This window comes from Chlorocebus sabaeus, chromosome 6 (genome assembly GCF_047675955.1).
Source record: "Chlorocebus sabaeus isolate Y175 chromosome 6, mChlSab1.0.hap1, whole genome shotgun sequence".
NCBI classification, from domain to species: Eukaryota; Metazoa; Chordata; class Mammalia; order Primates; family Cercopithecidae; genus Chlorocebus; species Chlorocebus sabaeus.
In genome coordinates, this window is record NC_132909.1 from 4,810,240 (window position 1) to 4,830,172 (window position 19,933).

A 19,933-nucleotide genomic window follows, 5' to 3' on the forward strand; every position below is an offset into this window, starting at 1 on the left:
TAAAGTGTCTAACAGTTTGCAAAAAACATATCACTGTCAATCAATAAAAAGTATATATTCTTCATATTTACAGCATATTTACTGTATAAAAATAAATGCTAAAGGACCACAGGATATACGATATTGGTAAACAATCCACAACAAGCTCATGTAAGGATAACCAAAATCAATGGAAATTCTATATTGTCAAACAATCATAGCACTAAAAAGATAAGAAAACATTACAAAATTTAGCCAGGCGTGGTGGCCTACGTCTGTAGTCCCAGCTACTCAGGAGGCTGAGGCACAAGAAGGGCTTGAACCCAAGAGGCAGAGGTAGCACTGAGCTGAGATTGCAACACTGTACTTCAGCCTGGGTGAAAAAGTGAGACTTTATCTCAAAAAAAAAAAAAAAAGTTAATACAATATTTTCCTGAATAACTGTCATAAAATTACCTATATCTATGCAGAAAAGGCATATTGTGACTTTTTTAAAAAAATATATTTGTATTTTTATATTTTTGAGATGAAGTTTCACTTTGTCACAACAGGCTGGAGTGCCATGGCCCGATCTCGGCTCACTGCAACCTCCACCTTTTGGGTTCAAGCCATTCTCTTGCCTCAGCCTCCTGAGTACCTGGGATTACAGGGATGTGCCAGCATGCTTGGCTAATTTTTGTAATTTTAGTAGATATAGGGTTTCACCATTTTGGCCAGGCTGGCCTCGAACTTTTGACCTCAATGATCCACCCGCCGCTGCTTCCCAAAGTCCTGGGATTGCAGGCATGAGCCACAGTGCCCTAGTTAATGTGACATTAACGCCGGGCGCTGTGGCTCACACCTGTAATCCTAGCACTTTGGGAGGCCAAGGCAGGTGGATCACCTGAGGTCAGGACTTTGAGACCAGCCTGACAAACATGGAGAAACTCCGTCTCTACTAAGAATACAAAATTAGCTGGGTGTGGTGGCTCATGTCTGTAATCCCCGCTACTCGGGAAGGCTGAGGCAGAAGAATCACTTGAACGCAGGAGGCGGAGGTTGCAGCGAGCCAAGATCACGACACTGCACTCAAGCCTGGGCAACAAGAGTGAAACTCCATCTCAAAAAAAAAAAAAAAAAAAGTGACATTACCTAGTGGACTGTGTCAGTTATGTTGCATACCACATACCGAAAAGCCTTATGTACAATCATAAAAATTAGTTAGTAAAATATTGTAACCCATAAAACTAGCAAGCAAATAACAAGTACATTTATACAACCTGCAGAATTCTAAACAATTCCCTGTTAACAAAAAAGCCACAACTTCTATTTACCACCAGCACACAATATAAGAACCGAAATACAGCCCGGCGCGGTGGCTCAAGCCTGTAATCCCAGCACTTTGGGAGCCCGAGACGGGCGGATCACGAGGTCAGGAGATTGAGACCATCCTGGCTAACATGGTGAAACCCCGTTTCTACTAAAAAATACAAAAAACTAGCCGGGCGAGGTGGTGGGCGCCTGTAGTCCCAGCTACTGGGGAGACTGAGGCAGGAGAATGGCGTAAACCTGGGAGGCGGAGCTTGCAGTGAGCTGAGATCCAGCCACTGCACCCCAGCCTGGGCGACAGAGCGAGACTCCGTCTCAAAAAAAAAGAACTGAGGCCGGGCGCGGTGGCTCAAGCCTGTAATCCCAGCACTTGGGAGGCCGAGACGGGCGGATCACGAGGTCAGGAGATCGAGACCATCCTGGTTAACACGGTGAAACCCCGTCTCTACTAAAAATACAAAAAACTAGCCGGGCGAGGTGGCGGGCGCCTGTAGTCCCAGGTACTTGGGAGGCTGAGGCAGGAGAATGGCGTAAACCCGGGAGGCGGAGCTTGCAGTGAGCTGAGATCCGGCCACTGCAGTCCAGCCCGGGATACAGAGCAAGACTCCGTCTCAAAAAAAAAAAAAAAAAAAAAAAAAAAGGAACTGAAATACATGTTAAGATCACTACCTCGCCGGGCGCGGTGGCTCACGCCTGTAATCCCAGCACTTTGGGAGGCCGAGGCGGGCGGATCACAAGGTCAGGAGATCGAGACCATGGTGAAACCCCGTCTCTACTAAAAATACAAAAAATTAGCCGGGCGCAGTGGCGGGCGCCTGTAGTCCCAGCTACTCGGGAGGCTGAGGCAGGAGAATGGCGTGAACCCGGGAGGCGGAGCTTGCAGTGAGCCGAGATTGCGCCACTGCACTCCAGCCTGGGCAACAGAGCGAGACTCTGTCTCAAAAAAAAAAAAAAAAAAAAAGATCACTACCTCCTGATGTATGAGGTCAAAAACATACACAGCATTATAAGGAATAGGAATTAACTAACGGCAGGGCGTGGAGGCTCATGCCTGTAATCCCAGCACTTTGTGAGATCGAGGTGGGCAGATCATGAGGTCAGGATTTCGAGAGTAGCCTGGCCAACATGGTGAATCCCTAACTTTACTAAAAATACAAAAAAATTAGCTGGGCATGGTGGTGTGCACCTGTAATCTCAGCTACTTGGGAGGCTGAGGCAGGAGCACCATTTGAACCTAGTAGGCCAAGGTTGTAGTGAGCCAAGATCGCACCATTGCCCTCCAGCCTGAGTGAAAGGGTAAGACTTCGTCTCAGAAAAAAAAAGAATTGACTAACAGTGTCAGAGGGTGCAATTATGATGTCACAGCCACAATTATGAAACAGCCAGGAAAGACAGCAATTCTAAATACATGCATTGCCCTTAGTTATCTAGTTCACTAGCATAAAATATAAAACATAGAATGTGCACTGGGAAAATTTATAAACTGAGATCAGCGAAAACATTGTTTATAACAAGATGCACAGTAAAAACAATATGATGCAGGATCCCTGGTCTGAATGTTCTTCTTGGCCAAAAGCCACATTCAGAGTTCTTATTCTCCAATAGGATGTTCCTGCAGATGGGGTCTCTGAGAGAATTTGGTCATCGGTGTTGACTACTCGTGAGTAGGACCAGTGCTTTTATAAAAAGAGATATTAAAGAGCTCATTTCCTGTTCCTCTTTCCACCATGTCAGGACACAGCAGGAAGACGGCTGGGCTAAACCATGAAGAAGGCCATCACCAGGAACAATGTGGCTGGCATCTTGCTCTTGGATTTCCCACTTTCCAAATTCATGAGAAATAATTTTCTGTGTCTGAAGCCTCCCAGTTTATTACTTTTTTTGTTTGTTTTTGAGACTGAGTCACACTCTATCACCCAGGCTGGAGTGTAGAGATTCTCCTGCCTTAGCGCAGAGTCTTACTTTGTCGCCTGGACTGGAATGCAGTGGGGCAATCTTGGCTCACTGCAATCCCACCTGCCAGATTCAAGTGATTCTCCTGCCTCAGCCTCTCCAGTACTTGGGATAAGAACTGTGCGCCACCATGCCCAGCTAATTTTTGTATTTTTAGTAGAGACGAGGTTTCACCATGTTGGCCAGGCTGGTCTCAAACGCCTGAACTCAGGTGATCTGCCCATCTTGGTCTCCCAAACTGCTGGGATTACAGGCGTGAACCACTACACCTGGCCAATTTTTTGTATTTAGTAGATTCGAGAGTTCACCATGTTGGCCAGACTGGTCTCAAACTCCTGACTCCAAGCGATTTGCCCACCTCGGCATCCCGAACTGCTGGGATTAGAGGCATGACCCACCTTGGCTGGTCAGTCGAAAGTATTTCTGAGAGGACAGTGAAATGACTGGGACACAAAAGGAAGCATCTCGTCATCAACATCACCAAGGTTGACAAATCTTATTAAGCAAAGAAAGTTCAGAGCCTGTACTATAAATCTTGCAATACTTGAAGCCATCTAATAGCAATAACATGTTTTAAAAACTTTGAGGCCAGCCGGGCACAGTGATTTACGTCTGTAATCCCAGCACTTTGGGAGGCTGAGGCAGGAGGATCACGAGGTCAGGAGATCGAGACCATCCTGGCTAACACTGTGAAACCCCAACTCCGCCTCTACAAAAAAAAAAAAAAAAAAAATTAGCCAGGTGTGGTGACACGTGCCTGTAGTCCCATCTACTTGGGGGACTGAGGCAGGAGAATCACTTGAACCTGGGAGGCAGAGGTTGCAGTTAGCCAAGATTGCGCCACTGCACTCCAGACTAGGCAACAGACTGAGACTCCATCTCAAAAAAAAAAAAAAAAAAAAAGAAAAAGAAAAGAAAAAGAAAGAAAGAAATAAAAGAAGTCTAAAGAGTCACTCCAACCCACAAATATATATAAAGTTCTGCAATAAAGGTAAATTAAAAGACAGATAGGCTGGGCGTGGTGGTTCACACCTGTAATTGCAGTAGTTTTGGAGGCTGAGGTTGACGGACCACCTGAGAGCAGAAGTTTGAGATCAGTCAGATGAAAAAGGAGAAACTCGGCCGGGCGCGGTGGCTCACGCCTGTAATCCCAGCACTTTGGGAGGCCAAGGCAGGCGGATCACGAGGTCAGGAGATCGAGACCGCGGTGAAATCCCGTCTCTACTAAAAATAGAAAAAATCAGCGGGCGAGGTGGCGGCGCCTGTAGTCCCAGCTACTCAAGAGGCTGAGGCAGGAGAATGGCGTGAACCTGGGAGGGGGAGCTTGCAGTGAGCCGAGATTGCCCCACTGCACTCCAGCCTGGGCAACAAAGCGAGACTCCGTCTTAAAAAAAAAAAAAAAGGAAAAAGGAGAAACTCTGTGTTTATTAAAATACAAAATTAGCCAGGTGTGGTAGCACACGCCTGTAATCCCAGCTACTCGGGAAACTGAGGCAGGAGAATCACTTGAACCCGGGAGTTGGAGGTTGGAGTGACCCGAGATTGTGCCATTGCACTGCAGCATGGGTGACAAGAACAAAACTTCGCCTCACCAATCAATCAATCAATCAATAAATAGGCAAATAAAAGGACAGATATAGAAACTGTTATAAGTACACCTTTTCTTCATAATTCAACTTTTTTTCCTGTTTTTTAGAAGAAAAAAGCATGAAAACACAATATACGTATATGTTGATGAAAATGCAACATATACAGAAATAATTCTGACATAAACAAAGAGTTCTCTGGTGGAGAAACAGTAGTTTTTGCAGGTTATGGAATTTTTTTTTTTTTTTTTTGAGACACAGTCTCGTTCTGTTGCCCAGGCTGGAGTGCAGTGGCACAATCTCAGCTCACTGCAACCTCCGCCTCCCAGGTTCAAGCGACTCTCCTGCGTCAGCCTCTTGAGTAGCAGGATTACAGGCGCCCACTACCATATCCGGCTAATTTTTGTATTTTTAGTAGAGACGGAGTTTTGCCATGTTAGCCAGGCTGGTTTTGAACTCCTGACCTCAGGTGATTTCCCCGTCTCAGCCTCCCAAAGTGCTGGGATTACAGGCGTGAGCCACTGGGGCACAAGGATCGGTTGAGCTGGAGAGGCGGAGCCAGTTGCAGTGACCCAAGATGATGCCACTGCCCTGTAGCCTGGGCGATAGAGTGAGACTCCATCATAAACAAACAAACAAAAAGGTAAATAAGAAGGGAGCCAAACATGTCTACACAAAAAAGCAATTAAACACAAAAAGTAGTAAATGAGAAATGAAGAACAAAAAAAAACCTACAAGAAATACAGATAATAAGTAACAGAAAGGCAATGGTAAGGTCTTCTCCATCAGGAATACTTCAAATGCAAATATTTAACTCTGCACTCAGAAGGTAAAGACTGGCTCAATCAACAGGAACCAACTACGTGTTCTCTGCAGAAGACTCATATTGGCCTTAAGGACACACATATGCAAAAATTTTAAAAATAAAAGCCAATAATTAGTTATGGGGGTTGGCACCTGTAATCCCAGCTACTAGGGAGGCCGAGGAAGATCTCTTGAACCCAGGAGATCAAGACCAACTTCAACAATACAGCAAGCACCTGTCTGTAAAAAAAAAAAAAAAAAAAAAAAAAAAAACACACAAAAAACACAAAAAACTAAACTAAAAAAGTAGCCCGGCATGGTGGCATGAACCTGTACCAGCTACTGGGGGAGGCTGAGGTGGGACAATCACTTGAGCCCAGGAATTCAAGATTGCAGTGAGCCCTGATCCCACCATTGCACTCCACCCTGGGGGACACAGCAAGACACTGTATCTAAAAAAAAGAGAAAAAACAAAGATACACAAGGGCCCATCCCCAGCAGGGAAGTTATCCTCACCCAGGGAGACCAGGTTCCTATAATTCTCCACCATCACCTCTCTGTATAGAGTCCTCTGAGCAGAGTCCAGGCATTTCCACTCCTCCTGGGAGAATTCTATGGCCACATCCCTGAATGTCAATAGACCCTGGAATGAAAACACATTTTAAGCAAATGGTTCTAGGAGAAGTTCTTATCTTTACAGAAAATGAGAAGAGGAGAGAGGGGAAAGCAAGGATTAATTGCAGTGAATGTTCTGACAAATCTGAGTGAGGGATTTTCCACCATGTTTTGTCTTCCCAGTTGTGTTTTATTATACTTTTTTTTTTGAGGTGGAGTCTCACTGAGTGCCCAGGCTGGAGTACAGTGGCGTGTTCTCGGTACACTGCCACCTCCACCCCAGGATCAAGCGATTCTCTTGCCTTAGCCTCCTGAGTAGCTGAAATTACAGGTGTGCGCCACCATGACCAGTTAATTTTTCTATTTTTAGTAGAAACAGGGTTTTACCATATTGGCCTCAAACTCCTGACCTTGTGATCCGCCTGCCGCAGACTCTCAAAGTGCTGGAATTACAGGCATGATCCACCACGCCCGGCCCAGAAACTTTTATTGACACACCAAGTGATATTCAGTATCTAGATGAGACAGAGTATGAGTGATGTCTTCAGAGATGACAACGTCCATAGTGAAAGATCAGAAACTAAAATCCGGCTGGGCACAGTGGCACATGCCTGTTATCCCAGCTACCCAGGAGGCTGACACAGTAGAATTGCTTGATCCTGGGAGGCAGAGGTGGCAGTGATCCAAAATCATGCCACTGCACTCCAGCCTGGGGAACAGAGACTCGATCTCAAAAAAAAAAAAAATTAGCCGGGCATGGTGGCAGGCACCTGTGGTTCCAACTACTTGGGAGCCTGAGGCAGGAGGACGGCTTGAGCCTGAGGGTGGAAGCTGTAGTGAGCTAAGATCGTGCCACTGTGCTCCAGCCTGGGCAACACAGTGAGACCCAGTCTCAAAATAAAATAAAATACATGAAAACTAGATTACTTGAAGGATGAAAATCCATTATATATATATATATATATCAACAAAATAATGAAACCTACATACACAAAAAACTAGATGTTAATACAAAGGGTTGTCATTTTCTCCAGATTTTCAAACTGTAAAAGTTGTTCAAAATATATACATTTGTGTGTGTGTATGTATATGTGTGTGTGTGTCATGTGTGTGGGTATGTGTCTATATATAAAGTGTTTAAAAATATAAAAAGTAGCAAGTTTTGTTTAACTGAAGAGGAATCTCATCTTGCTGGAAAAGGACACTTTGGCAGTTGGGGGCAGGGGGATCTTGTTGGATCTAAGAAAACAGGAAATGCCTCATCCTAGAGGAAGCAATCACCTTTCACCTGCCCAACCTAGAGGAATGTTCAGATATCTGCAGGAATGCAGGCGTGCGCAGAGGCAGCCACTATGGCGCTCTTTATACAGGGAAAAATCTCAAAGGACCCACATGTTTTCATTCAGCCAGTTTCCACTGCAGATGCCAAAGAGCAAGCTAGCCATGTTTACTAACATGACAACATGTAAATTCACAACCAGCAGAATCAAATATCAAAGTAAAATATTTACTGGAACACAAAGAAGAAAACAACAGATACTGGGATCTACTTGAGAGTGGAGGGTGGGAAGCACAAAAAATAAATGCTGGGGTTGGATGCAGAGGCTCACGCCTGTAATCCCAGCACTTTGGGAGGCCAAGGCGGGTGGATCACTTGAGGTCAGGAGTTCAAGATCAGCCTGGCCAACATGGTGAAGCCCTGTCTCTACTAAAAATACAAAAACTAGCAAAGCATGGTAGCAGGCTCCTGTAATTTCAGCTACTCGGGAGGCTGAGGCAGGAGAATTGCTTGAACCCGGGAGGCGGAGGTTATAGTGAGCTGAGATCATGCCATTAATAACTCCAGCCTGGGCAATAAGAGCAAAACTCAGTCTCAAAAAAATAAATAAATAAAAAATAACTATTGGGTACGGGGCTTAACACCAGAGTGATGAAATAATCTGTACAACAAACCCCAATGACACTAGTTTACCTGTGTAACAAACATTTACATGTAGCCGCAAACCTAAAGTGCAAACAGAAACATAAAAACTTTTTTTTTTTTTTTTTTTTTGAGACGGAGTCTTGCTCTGTGCCCAGGCTGGAGTGCAGTGCCACAGTCTCAGCTCACTGCAACCTCTGCTTCCCAGGTTCAAGTGATTCTCCTGCCTCAGCTTCCTGAGTAGCTAGGATTACAGGCATGTGCCACCACGCCCGGCTAATTTTTGTAAAAAAGTATTTTTTTTTTTAATTTACTGCAGAATTTTTTTCTAAGTCTCGTAATGATGCAGAAATACACGAGTACGAGACTAGCTCTGACACCTGGCATAGAACTGACAGTAGCCCCTCCCCAGTGAGGCTGGAAGGAGGGTGGAGGATGTGACTGGGAACAGAGATGCTTTATGGCCAAGGGTCTAAGCTGCAGCTTTGCTTGGAGTTTTACCACAAAGCAAATATATTCATCATGTAATGTTTAAATATAAAAATATGTATTTAATAATAATTGGTGGGGCTGGGAACAGTGGCTCGTGCCGGTAATCTCAGCACTCTGGGAGGCTGAGGCGGGCAGATCACCTGAGGTTAGGAGTTTCAGACCAGCCTGGCCAACATGGTGATATTCGTCACTAATAAAAATACAGCAAAATTAGCTGGGCATGGTGACGCGTGCCTATAATCCTAGCTAATTGGGAGGCTGAGGCAAGAGAATCACTTGAACCTGGAAGGTGGAGGTTGCCGTGAGCCAAGATCATGCCGCTATACTTCAGCCTGGGTGACAGAGCAAGACTACATATATTTAAAATATAATAATATTATCACAATATAATAATAATGATAATACAAGTTATAACCATGTTTAATGAAACCACAGACTCCATGAGCTTAATGCACTAAGAATGGTTTAATGAATCTCCTGCTATTATTTAGGTAGATTTCCTATTCTTAATGATCGAGTAAAACACCTTGTATCATTCATGTCTGTGTATGAACTTTCCATTCTAATTAGTAAGATTTTTGGAATCAGAAACACAGTAACTCACTCAATTACCTAAAAATGTAGTGTAAAATCAGGGAGAAAAGATTTCCCCATAATGGTCACCTTTTCTAGAATGTACCAGGTACTTTGTGCACATGAATACGTGACTTCCATTGGCAGCTGCTCTAATCCTGGTCCACAGAGAGCTGACAGTGCCTCCAGATGTGGCCCCTGAACAATCCCTGCTGCCCAACAGCACTGACACCACGGGACCCTCACCCCGTCTCCATCCATGTCTGGTGTGAGCCCTTCCCAGGACCATGCCCAGTGCCGCCTCTTCCCAAGTTCATGTCACTGGGTCACGAGAGACGGAATCTAAGCGAGATGAGAGGGACTGAGGGAAGGCATGGGTGAGTGTGAGCAAACCTGTCAGACAGGACGCTTCAGACTCAGAGAAGATTCCCCACTCCAAGGCCCAGCGTTTCTGAAAGGAAGGAGACAGAACAATCCACCGAGAATATCATCTCACCTGAGGAGGAGCCATCCCTGACTCCTCTGCTTTCCTCTTCCTCTTCCGGGTTTCTTCCTCACAGACTAAGAGTCTTTAGAAATCAATCCTGAATGTTAAAAATATGTTGTTTATTGCTCAGAATCAACACACCCCATCCCTGTAACACAACAACACATACAAAGGAGACCTCACCCTGGTAAATATGGTCCCCACTGCTGCCTACCGCACCAGGGACAATAAACTCCTACAGGAAAACTCCTGCTCCACTTCTGCAAAAGCCCACACACATGCTGCAGCAGTGGGGAACTGGGCTGGAATGAGCTCCCCTTCAGGGCACAGACCAGACCTGACCAAACCCCATGCAGGTGCTAGGTGTGGTGGCTCACGCCTGTCATCCCAGCACCCTGGGAGGCCGAAGTGCGTAGATCTCTTGAGCTCAGGAGTTTGAGACCAGCCTGGGCAACGTGGTGAAACCCCATCTCTACCAAAAATACTAAAATTTAGCCAGGCATGGTTGTGCTCGTCTGTGTCTGTGGTCCCAGCTATTTAGGAGGCTGAGGTGTGAGGACCACTTGAGCTCAGGAGTTCGAGACCACTCTGGCCAACACGATGAAACCCTATCTCTACTAAAAATACAAAAATTGAGCCAGGCACGGTGGCTTATGCCTGTAATACTAGCACTCTGGAAGGCCAAGGAAGGTGGATTACTTGAGATCAGAAGTCAGAGATCAGCCTGGTCAATGTGGTGAAACCCCATCTGTACTAAAAATACAAAAAGTAACTGGGCTTGGTGTGTGTCCGTACTCCCAGCTACTCAGGAGGCTGAGGCAGGAGAATCGCTTCAACCCAGGAGGTGGTGGTTGCAGTGAGCCAAGATCATGCCACTGCACTTCAGCCTGGGTGACAGTGTGAGACTCAAAACTAAAATAAAATAAAATAAAAATACAAATACAATAATTAGCTGGGTGTGGTGGCACACACCTGCAATCTCAGCTACATGCGTTGCTGAGGCACAAGAATCACTTGAACCCAGGAAATGGAGGTCGCAGTGAGCCAAGATCATCAGACTGCACTCACAGCCTGGGAAATAGAGTGAGATTCTGTCTCAAAAAAAAAAAGCGTTTCTGATATGACTGATGCAGAGATAATAAAACCTGAGTAACGTGATAGAGACTGAAGAGCAAAGGGAACTCCAGATGGGAGTGGGAGGGCATGGGAGACAGCTCAGAGCCTAGACCTGAACGAGGAGGAAAGGGACAGTGTCGTGATCATTTAGGGACATAGGGTAAGAGCAGGGACAATAACCTGAGACAGGAAGGATTTTGATGTTTGGGAAAAAGAGAAAAGCAAAGGTGACTGGGGCAGAGGGAGTCGGGAGAGGAGGGCAAGCTCCCAGGAGGAGGCTGGACACTGGCAGGGGCCCTGGACACAGGGCTGTGGAGCCCCAGTGAGGAGTTGGGCTTTTGTCCTGGGGAACACGGGAAGCCGGTGGAGGGTTCCCTGCCAGGGACTGCCATGACTGCTTTAGATTTCGCTGTGATATCCTAACACAGAGAAAGGCCCCGAAGATGGTCTCTGTGTTTGAGTCTATACCTCTGTTTCTTCTATTCTTTTGCGTTTTATTTATTTGTCATTTTTAGGGTACTGCATCCCATTTAAAATACTAATTACAACTGGTCACTCCCCTCTCCAGAAGAAAAGTCACACCCAGACACACACTCCATTTTGCCAACCATTTCAGGGGCCAGGGTCACTCGGGTTGAGCTCTTCTGGTCAAGCCCGTCATCTCCAAGTTGCAGGGAGGCTCACTGGGGCTCAAAGAAAGAGAAATTTTCACCAAGTTACCCTGAGAAGGTCTGAGATGAGTGAGAAGGTGTGCCTGAATTCTTACATGGGGGCCTGGAAGGGCTAATGGGAAGGGCTGGTCTTTATCACCCCTATCCTTGAAAGTTAGAGAAGCATCTTTCACATACCTGGGCTAAAGAAACTTCTTTTGCAAGGTTCTGATGCCATTGACTACCAACATTTAATTCTTCCTTACATGAAAATCACACTTACAGTTATAAAATGCAGAAGTGTGAACACACAGCTATTGACCTTGAAAACGGTGAAAAAGGTCAGCTGTAGAACTAAGACATAAGCAAATTTTTTCAATCAAGAATACATGGGTGGCCAGGTGCAATGGATCATGCCTGTAATCTCAGCACTGTGGGAGGTACAGGCAGGTGGATCACCCAAGGTCAGGAGTTTGAGACGAGCCTGGCCAACATGGTGAAACCCTGTCTCTACTAAAAATCCAAAAATTTAGCCAGATGTGGTGGCGGGTGCCTGTAATCCCAGGTACTCGGGAGGCTGAGGCAGGAGAATCACTTGAACCCAGGCGGCAGAGGTTGTAGTAAGCCTAGATCGCATCATTGCACTCTAGCCTGAACAACAAACGTGAAACACCATCTCAAAAAATATATATATATATACATGGGTGCTTTTAGAATAGCATTCCATTTTGGGGAAAACCTGAGGCAGGGCTTGCTAGTCTGATATAATATAAAAAGAGTCTTGGAACATGCTGGGGTCCAGAGTTAAAACCCCTTGTGGTCTTTGGAACACCGAGCTCTGTGCCAAAGGGTGGAAGGTTGCCCTGCTGCACCACAATCTAAGCCCAGGGCATAAAATGCCTCATGGCTTGGATGGAATCCAGGGCTCAGGGCATAAAACCCCTTGTGGCCTCTGGAATGTGCCCAGACTTGCTGGTTCCTTGCTTCTACCACTCCCAGGCTCATAAAATGATTGTATCTTAAACCAGAAGAACATGTTCCCCGTGATCTCAAGTACAGAACATGTTCCATATAAATGCTAAACCACACACCTGTAGATCATGTGCTTCATGCACTACTTCCTTTCAAGCCCCACAGTCACACCACCTGCTTCTTTGTTTGACCACCAATAACTAGTGTGGGCTTCCAGAGCTCGGGTCTTTTGCAGCCTCCATACTAGCATTGGCCCCCTGGACCCACCTTATGCATCCTTAACTTGTCTTTTCTCATTCCTTTGACTCCGCCAGACTTCGTAGCCCCCAAGGCCTGGTGTTGGGTGTGGCCACCCCAACAGTTCCATGCCAATCCATCCCATCTTTCAACATTAGTCCAGAAGGGACCAGAGGGCCTTGAGGGAAGCATGCACTTAATAGCTCACAGCTCAAGATGTTCACAGATGACATAAGGAAAGAAAACTGAAAAACAGACTAACTGGTTAAACTACATTTTGATGTTAAGGTAAAAGGTCACTGACATCTTTACCAGGTACACACTGACACAATCAACTTTCTATATTAGGTACCAAAGGTTTCCAATAAATAATAAAGACTGGAAAGCATACAGACCTCGATCTCAACCGGACGCAACTAGTTTCAAACAGAAGCTATTTTGAAATTGTTTTTTAAAAAAATCTAACAAATTCTGGGGTCAACAGGAAAATAACTGGAGAATGTACAGGAAAAAAATGATGTGAGCTGATTATAGGATGTGACAAAGGAGTCTTCCAGAAGTGATTATGTATTTTTTTAAATCAGAACATGCTTTTCACAGACATTATGCATTATGCTCACATTCCCTTAAATGTTGTTTCCAAAGGTTCTCAGTTTGTAGCCCAGCTGGAATCTCTGGGAAGAGGCAGAGAAAGTTTGGTGAAAAGACGCAGGGGAGGAGGGGGCGGTGCAAAGAGAAAGCAGCCTTCCAGTTAAAGATCAGCCCTCAGGTAAAAGTCAGCTTCGGGCAGGCTGGCCTCAGATGGAGTCAGGGTCAGAGGAAGGAGCAGCAGCAGCGGGGGACTGGGGCATTCTACATCTCATTCAGGTCTAGCAGAGTCTGTTCCCACATCCTTTGTGTACAGAGGTGTTTCTCTTTGGTGCATTTCAGTTTATCTTCCAAGTCAACAATTGTCTTTTTGAGCTTGGCTACCGATCTCTCAGCAAACTTAGCATGGGTCTCTGCCTCCTTGAGATTATCAGTAAGAATCTTCACCTCTTCCTCACATTTGTCTTCTTTTTGAGAGTACTTTTCTTCAGCTGCACTCAAGACACTTCAGGTTCTGGTCCATCAGTCTGATCTGCTCATCCATCTCTCGGCAATGCGACTCTGCCAGCTCAGCTCGTGCTTCTGTGCCTTCCATGTCTCCTTCAATGATCATCACCTTACGAGTCACCTCTTCATACTTCCTATCTGCCTCTTCTGCAATGTGCTTAGCTTCTTTGAGTTGGACTTCCTGGAGTTCCATCTTTTCTTCGATTTGTAAAGTCCAGTTTTCAATAACCTTTATACCTCTCTCACTCTCCTCAGCAGTTTTTTCCGCTTCTTCCAGCTTTTGCAGCGCTGTGGCCAGGCGCTCCTCAGCACAGTCCAGCTCCTCTTCAACAAGCTGGATCCTACCATTCAAGGAGGCCACCTCAGCCTCAGCCAGTTCCCGGGCCCACTTTTCTCCCTCAGCTTCTCGCTGGAGGCGCTCGGCTCGCTCCTCTGCATCATTCACCTGCTGCTGCAGAACCTGGATCTTGCGTTTCACTGCCTCAGTGGTGGAGATCCCAGCCATGGTGCCCACCCAGCTACACGTGTGCTCCGGTTGCTGCCTCCTCCATTTGGCATTGCAGCCTCCTCTCCCATGATTATGTATTAAAAGAGAAATTTTGAAAACTAAGATTTATCTTAGCCGGGTGTGGTCATTCATGTCTGTAATCCCAGCACTTTAGGGGAGCCGAGGTGAGTGGATCACCTGAGGTCAGGAGTTCGAGGCCAGCCTGGCCAACATGGTGAAACCCCATCTCTGCTAAAAGTACAAAAATTAGCTGGTCATGGTGGCACGGGCCTGTGGACCCACACACTCAGGAGGTTGAGGCAAAAGAATCGCTTGAAGCCAGGAGGCGGAGTTTGCAGTGAACTAAGATCATGCCACTACACTCCAGCCTGGGTGACTGCGCGAGATTCTGCCAAAAAGAGAAAAAGAGTAAAGAAAGAAATGAAGAAGAAACAAAGAAAATAAAGTAAATCTATTACACAAGAACAAACGCAGTTTTGATGTCCCTTTTGTTTTTTATTTTATTTTTTGTTCACTTGTTTGCTTTTGTGAGATGGAGACTTGCTCTGCCACCCAGGCTGCCGTGCACTAGCACAATTTCGGCTCATTGCAGCCTCTACCTCCCAGGTTTAAGCAATTCTTGTGCCTCAGCCTCCCCAGTAATTGTGACTACAGGTGCACACCACCACGCCTGGCTAACTTTTGTATTTTCAGTAGAGACCGGGTTTCACCATGTTGGCCAGGCTTGTTTTGAACCCCTGACCTTAGGTGATCCACTCGCCTCTGTCTCCCAAAGTGCTGGGGTTACTGGCAGTAGCCACCACGTTTTGATGTCCCTTGTAAAAAGTTCTATGTAGCCCAGGTGCGGTGGCTCAGGTCTGTAACCCCAGTGCTTTGGGAGGTGAAGGCAGGAAGATCCTTTGAGCTCAGGATTTTGAGACCAGCCTGGGAAACACAGTGAAACCCATTTCTACAAAAAAAAAAATTGAAAACTTGCCCGACTTGGTGGCTCATGTCTGTGGTCCCAGCTACTCAGGAAGCTGAGGTAGGAGGATCGCTTGAGCCCAGGAGGTCGAGGCTGCAGTTAGAAGAGATTACGCTGCACTCCATCCTGGGCGTTAGAGCCAGGCCCTGTCCCAAAATATTAATTATTAATTAATGTAATAAAAAGTATTATGTAATAACAGAAACGGATTTTTTTTCCCCACATCACTGCACCACTTCCTACCCCACCCTGCGAAAAGGGAATAGAGTAATTCACAACTGAATAAGTTACTGCCCTCTGGCTGAATAGGGATTCCAAGTGGAAGCTGACCTCTATGTCAACATTTATAGAATGTACATGCCTTATAGATAGGAATTTTAAAATTTTCAATCTCATCCGTATAATTTAAACAAATTTTAAGTTATTAGATTATATACACAGAAGTCAACATGTCACAAGTAATCATATCCAATGAACTCACCCACTCATCTGAACCCAAACTCACCCACCCCTTTATTCTTTTGAGACAGGGTCTCGCTCTGTTGACCAGGCTGGAGTGCAGTGGCATGATCTCGGCTGACAGCAGCCTGGACTTCCTGGGCTCAAGTGATCCTCCTGCCTCGGCCTCCAGAGTAGTTGGGAGTACAGGGTGCACCATCATGCCTGGTTAAATTTATTTGTTTATTTATTTTTGGCCGAGACAGGGGTCTCACTATGTCGCCCAGGCTGGTCTCGAACTCCTAGACTCAAGCAATCCCCTTGCCCCAGTCTCTGAAAATGGTGGGATTACAGGAATGAGCCACTGCACCCAGCCCCTTTTTCAGGCACCAATGCAACCTCACACTCAACAAGAAGAAAAATTATTATTTCAGTTAGTTAAAGAAATTCCTGGAGTATAGGCTGAGGACAACTCACCTGGGTTAGCTGTAAATCATGCACCAGTAGTAGAGTTAAAGCCAGGAGCAACTCCTGTTCGGGTTCATCAGTACCCAGTTCCTCAAAAGTCCATACAGGGCATCTGCAAACATTTAGAACGGCTCTATAAACATAAGATTCTAGTCCAATGCCAGTTGCCTTAGAACACCCCACTTTTGCCAGTTCAGAAGCCATTGCCAGGGCCAGGGTCTAATGAATATAGGCCGGTGCAAGATTTGCATGTTGTAAACCAGGCCACGGTAACTATCCATCCAGTGGTACCTAATCTGTACACTTTGACTGGACTTATTCCAGGAAGAGCTAGTTTACAGTCTTAAGACTTAAAAGATGCTTTCTTTTGTATCTGTCTGGCAGCAGTTAGTCAGCCGATGTTTGCATTTCATAAGACAAAGAAGCATCACAGTTCACCTGGACTAGACTCCCATGAAGGTTTAAACACTTTCCCACAACCTTTTTTTTTTTTTTGAGATGGAGTCTTGCTCTGTCACCCAGGCTGGAGTGCAGTGGTGCAATCTCAGCTCACTGCAACCTCTGCCCCCAGGTTCAAGCAATTCTCCTGCCTCAGCCTCCCAAGTAGCTAGGATTGCAGGTGCCAGCCACCGCATCAGGCCAGTTATTGTATTTTTAGTAGAGATGGGGTTTCTCCATCTTGGCCAGTCTGGTCTTGGACTCCTGACCTCGTGATCCACCCGCCTCAGCCGCCCAAAGTGTTGGGAGGACCGGTGCGAGCCACCAGGCCTGGTTCTCTCCCACAATCTTTAGAGAGACATTGGCCTCAGACCTCATGGCCTATACCCCACCAAATAACAACTGCGCCTTGCTACAGTCTGTAGATGAGCTTCTTTTGCCGGCCCCAACCTCAGAGGGCTGTTATCGGGGAATCCAGGATCTCCTCCATCTCCTATAGAAAGTAAGTTACAAAATATCAAAAAGTAAAGCCCAAATTTGCCATGAAGAGGTTACATATCTAGGTGTCATAGTGAGCCACGAGGTACACTGGCTTGGCTATGAGTGGAGGCAGGCCGTTTGCGCGCTTCCGGCCCTGACCACCCTACATCAAATAGGAATTTGTAGAGACAGCAAGATTCTGCCGCATCTGGATTCCAAAGTTCCCACCGATGGCTAATATGATCGTTAATATGAAGCCACAAAAGGAGGAGAAAAGGAGACCTTCCTTTGAAAAACTAATCAAGAAATAGCCTTCAAACAGATCAAGGAAGCTTTAACTAAGGCCCCAGCCTTAAGACTACCAGACATAAGTAAGCTTTTCTTTCTATATGTGCATGAATGAAAAAGAATGGCTATAGGGGCTCTGACTCAACTTATAGGATCATGGCATCGCCCAGTGGCATATTTATCCAAACAACTAGACTCCGTGGTGCTAAGATGGCCTCTTTGCCTTAAGGCATTAGCTGCCACCATCTTGTTAACACAAGAAGATAGCAAATTCACTCTAGGACGGCAACGAACCATCCGGGCGCCACATTCAGTCATAACTGTGATGGATCAAAGAAGGCATCATTAGTTATCAAACCCAAGGATGACTCGGTACCAAGGGCTTCTATGTGAAAACCCTTATACAACTTTAGAACAGTAAACACCCTAAACCTGGCTACTCTGCTCCCAGTCAAACCGGGAGCTCCCCTCCATGACTGTGTCGAAACAGTAGATGGGGTATTCCCCAGTGAGAAAGATCTTACAGACAGGCCTCTCGGAGACCCGGATGTCAAGTACTTCACAGGTAGAAGCAGTTCTGTGCTAGAAGAGGTTCCACGTGCCAGGTATGCAGTGGTGACATTAGACTCCGTAGTAGAGGCTCAGCCTCTGTCCACTGGAACATCAGCTCAAAAGGCAGAATTAATAGCCCTGACAAGAGCACTGTTGCTAGAAAAGACAAGAAAGTCAGTATTTACACTAATTCTCAGTATGCTTTTACTACATTGCATGTACATGGAACTATATATTAAGAGAGAAAGGAAACAGCTAGAGGATTAATTAACAGCTAGAGAAAAGAAATAAAGTACAAAGAAGAGATTCTACGGTTCTTAGAGGTGTACAGGCTGCAGAAAAAGTAGCTATAATGCACTGCAGAGGGCACCAAAAGGCAAGGACGCCAGAAGCCAAAGGAAACAGAAAGGCAGACAGAGAGGCAAAGCACGCAGCAGTGCTCCCACCACATTTTAAAGAGGAAGCCTTAGCTATGCCTCTCCTCCCAGACCTCCTCTGCAAGAGGGTCCAAACCAAAGAGCCTGGTGTGCCCAAGAAGACAAAAAATATATTAAAAGAAGGTAGTAAATTATCTTTGATAGGAGACCAGCCATTCCAAAGATGTTAGCTCCTAAGTTTGTGAAGCCAATTCATCAGAAACTCATATAAGAAAAACAGCATTTGAAACGTTATGAAAGTGCCATTTCTTTCTTTCTTTCTTTTTTTTTTTTTTTTTTTGAGACGGAGTCTCGCTCCATCACCCAGGCTGGAGTGCAGTGGCGCGATCTTGACTCACTGCAACCTCTGCTTCCCGGGTTCAAGCATTTCTTCTGCCTCAGCCTCCCAAGTAGCTTGTATTACAGACACCTGCCACCATGACCGGCAATTTTTTTTGTTTTTTCAGTAGAGACCGGGTGTTAACATGTTGGCCACACTGGCCTTGAACTCCGGACCTCGTGATCCGCCCACCCTGGCCTCCCAGAGTGGTAGGATTACAGGCGTAAGCCACCGCACCTGGCCACAAAAGTGCCATTTCTATGTGCCTTGGCTCTGTGCTGTCATTTGAGCCGTTTGTAAACAATGCTAAACCTGTGCTCAGAATAACCTGTGACAGGGGCCCACTCGGCCCCCAAGAATTCAAGAAGCAGGAGCCATGCCTTGTGAAAACTTGGTTATAAACTTTACCGAACTGCTCCGTACCAGACGCTATGGGCATATGCTCGAGCTTATTTGCACCTTTTCAAGATAGGTTAAGGTTTTCCCCACCAGGACAGAAAAAGCAGGAGAAGTGACTAAAGTACTGATAAAAGACCTTATCCCCAGGCTTGGACTGCCTCTAACTTTAAAGTCAGACAATGGGCTGGCATTTGTAGCTGAAATAGTGCAAGACTTAACAAGACTGTTAAAAATAAAATAGTAGTTATGCCTAGCTTATTGGCCGGAAAGTTCAAGAAAAGTAAAATGCATGAACTGGACACTAAGCTGCTACTGAAGAAACACTGCCAAGAAACTCATCAGGTGTTTCCTACGGTCGTCCTCCGAGTTAGGTGCACCCCCACCAAACAAACTAGGTATTTACCCTATGAGAGTTTGTTCAGTCAGCCTCGTCCAATCACAAGTCAAATTAAAAGTGATCTTCAAGAACTAGAGGAATTAACTTTAAGAAAGCAAATGCAGGCCGGGCGCGGTGGCTCAAGCCTGTAATCCCAGCACTTTGGGAGGCCGAGACAGGCGGATCACGAGGTCAGGAGATCAGACCATCCTGGCTAACATGGTGAAACCCCGTCTCCACTAAAATACAAAAAAAATTAGCCATGCGAGGTGGCGGGCGCCTGTACTCCCAGCTACTCGGGAGGCTGAGGCAGGAGAATGGCGTGAACCCGGGAGGCGGGGCTTGCAGTGAGCTGAGATCCGGCCACTGCACTCCAGCCTGGGCGACAGAGCCAGACTCCGTCTCAAAAAAAAAAAAAAAAAAAAAAAAAAAAGAAAGCAAATGCAGGCTTTAAGAATAGCCATGCAAAAAGTCCATA

The 19,933-nt window shown here is 45.9% G+C and overlaps 1 protein-coding gene and 1 pseudogene across 1 annotated transcript in view; both read right to left on the reverse strand.

Annotated features, from left to right (window-relative positions):
* LOC103235216 (uncharacterized) overlaps window positions 1-15,375 on the reverse strand; it is a 17,497-nt gene extending 2,122 nt beyond the window's left edge. Inside the window, exons 1-3 of the mRNA XM_073015998.1 lie at window positions 15,273-15,375; window positions 9,728-9,815; window positions 6,147-6,273 (exon numbers count right to left, since the gene is read on the reverse strand). Coding sequence (XP_072872099.1) covers window positions 6,147-6,273; window positions 9,728-9,742 — 142 coding nt within the window. The 5' untranslated portion in view covers window positions 9,743-9,815; window positions 15,273-15,375. The remainder of the gene's footprint in view (window positions 1-6,146; window positions 6,274-9,727; window positions 9,816-15,272) is intronic.
* LOC103235217 (tropomyosin alpha-3 chain pseudogene) lies at window positions 13,130-15,276 on the reverse strand (annotated as a pseudogene).
* Window positions 15,376-19,933: the final 4,558 nt, after the last annotated feature.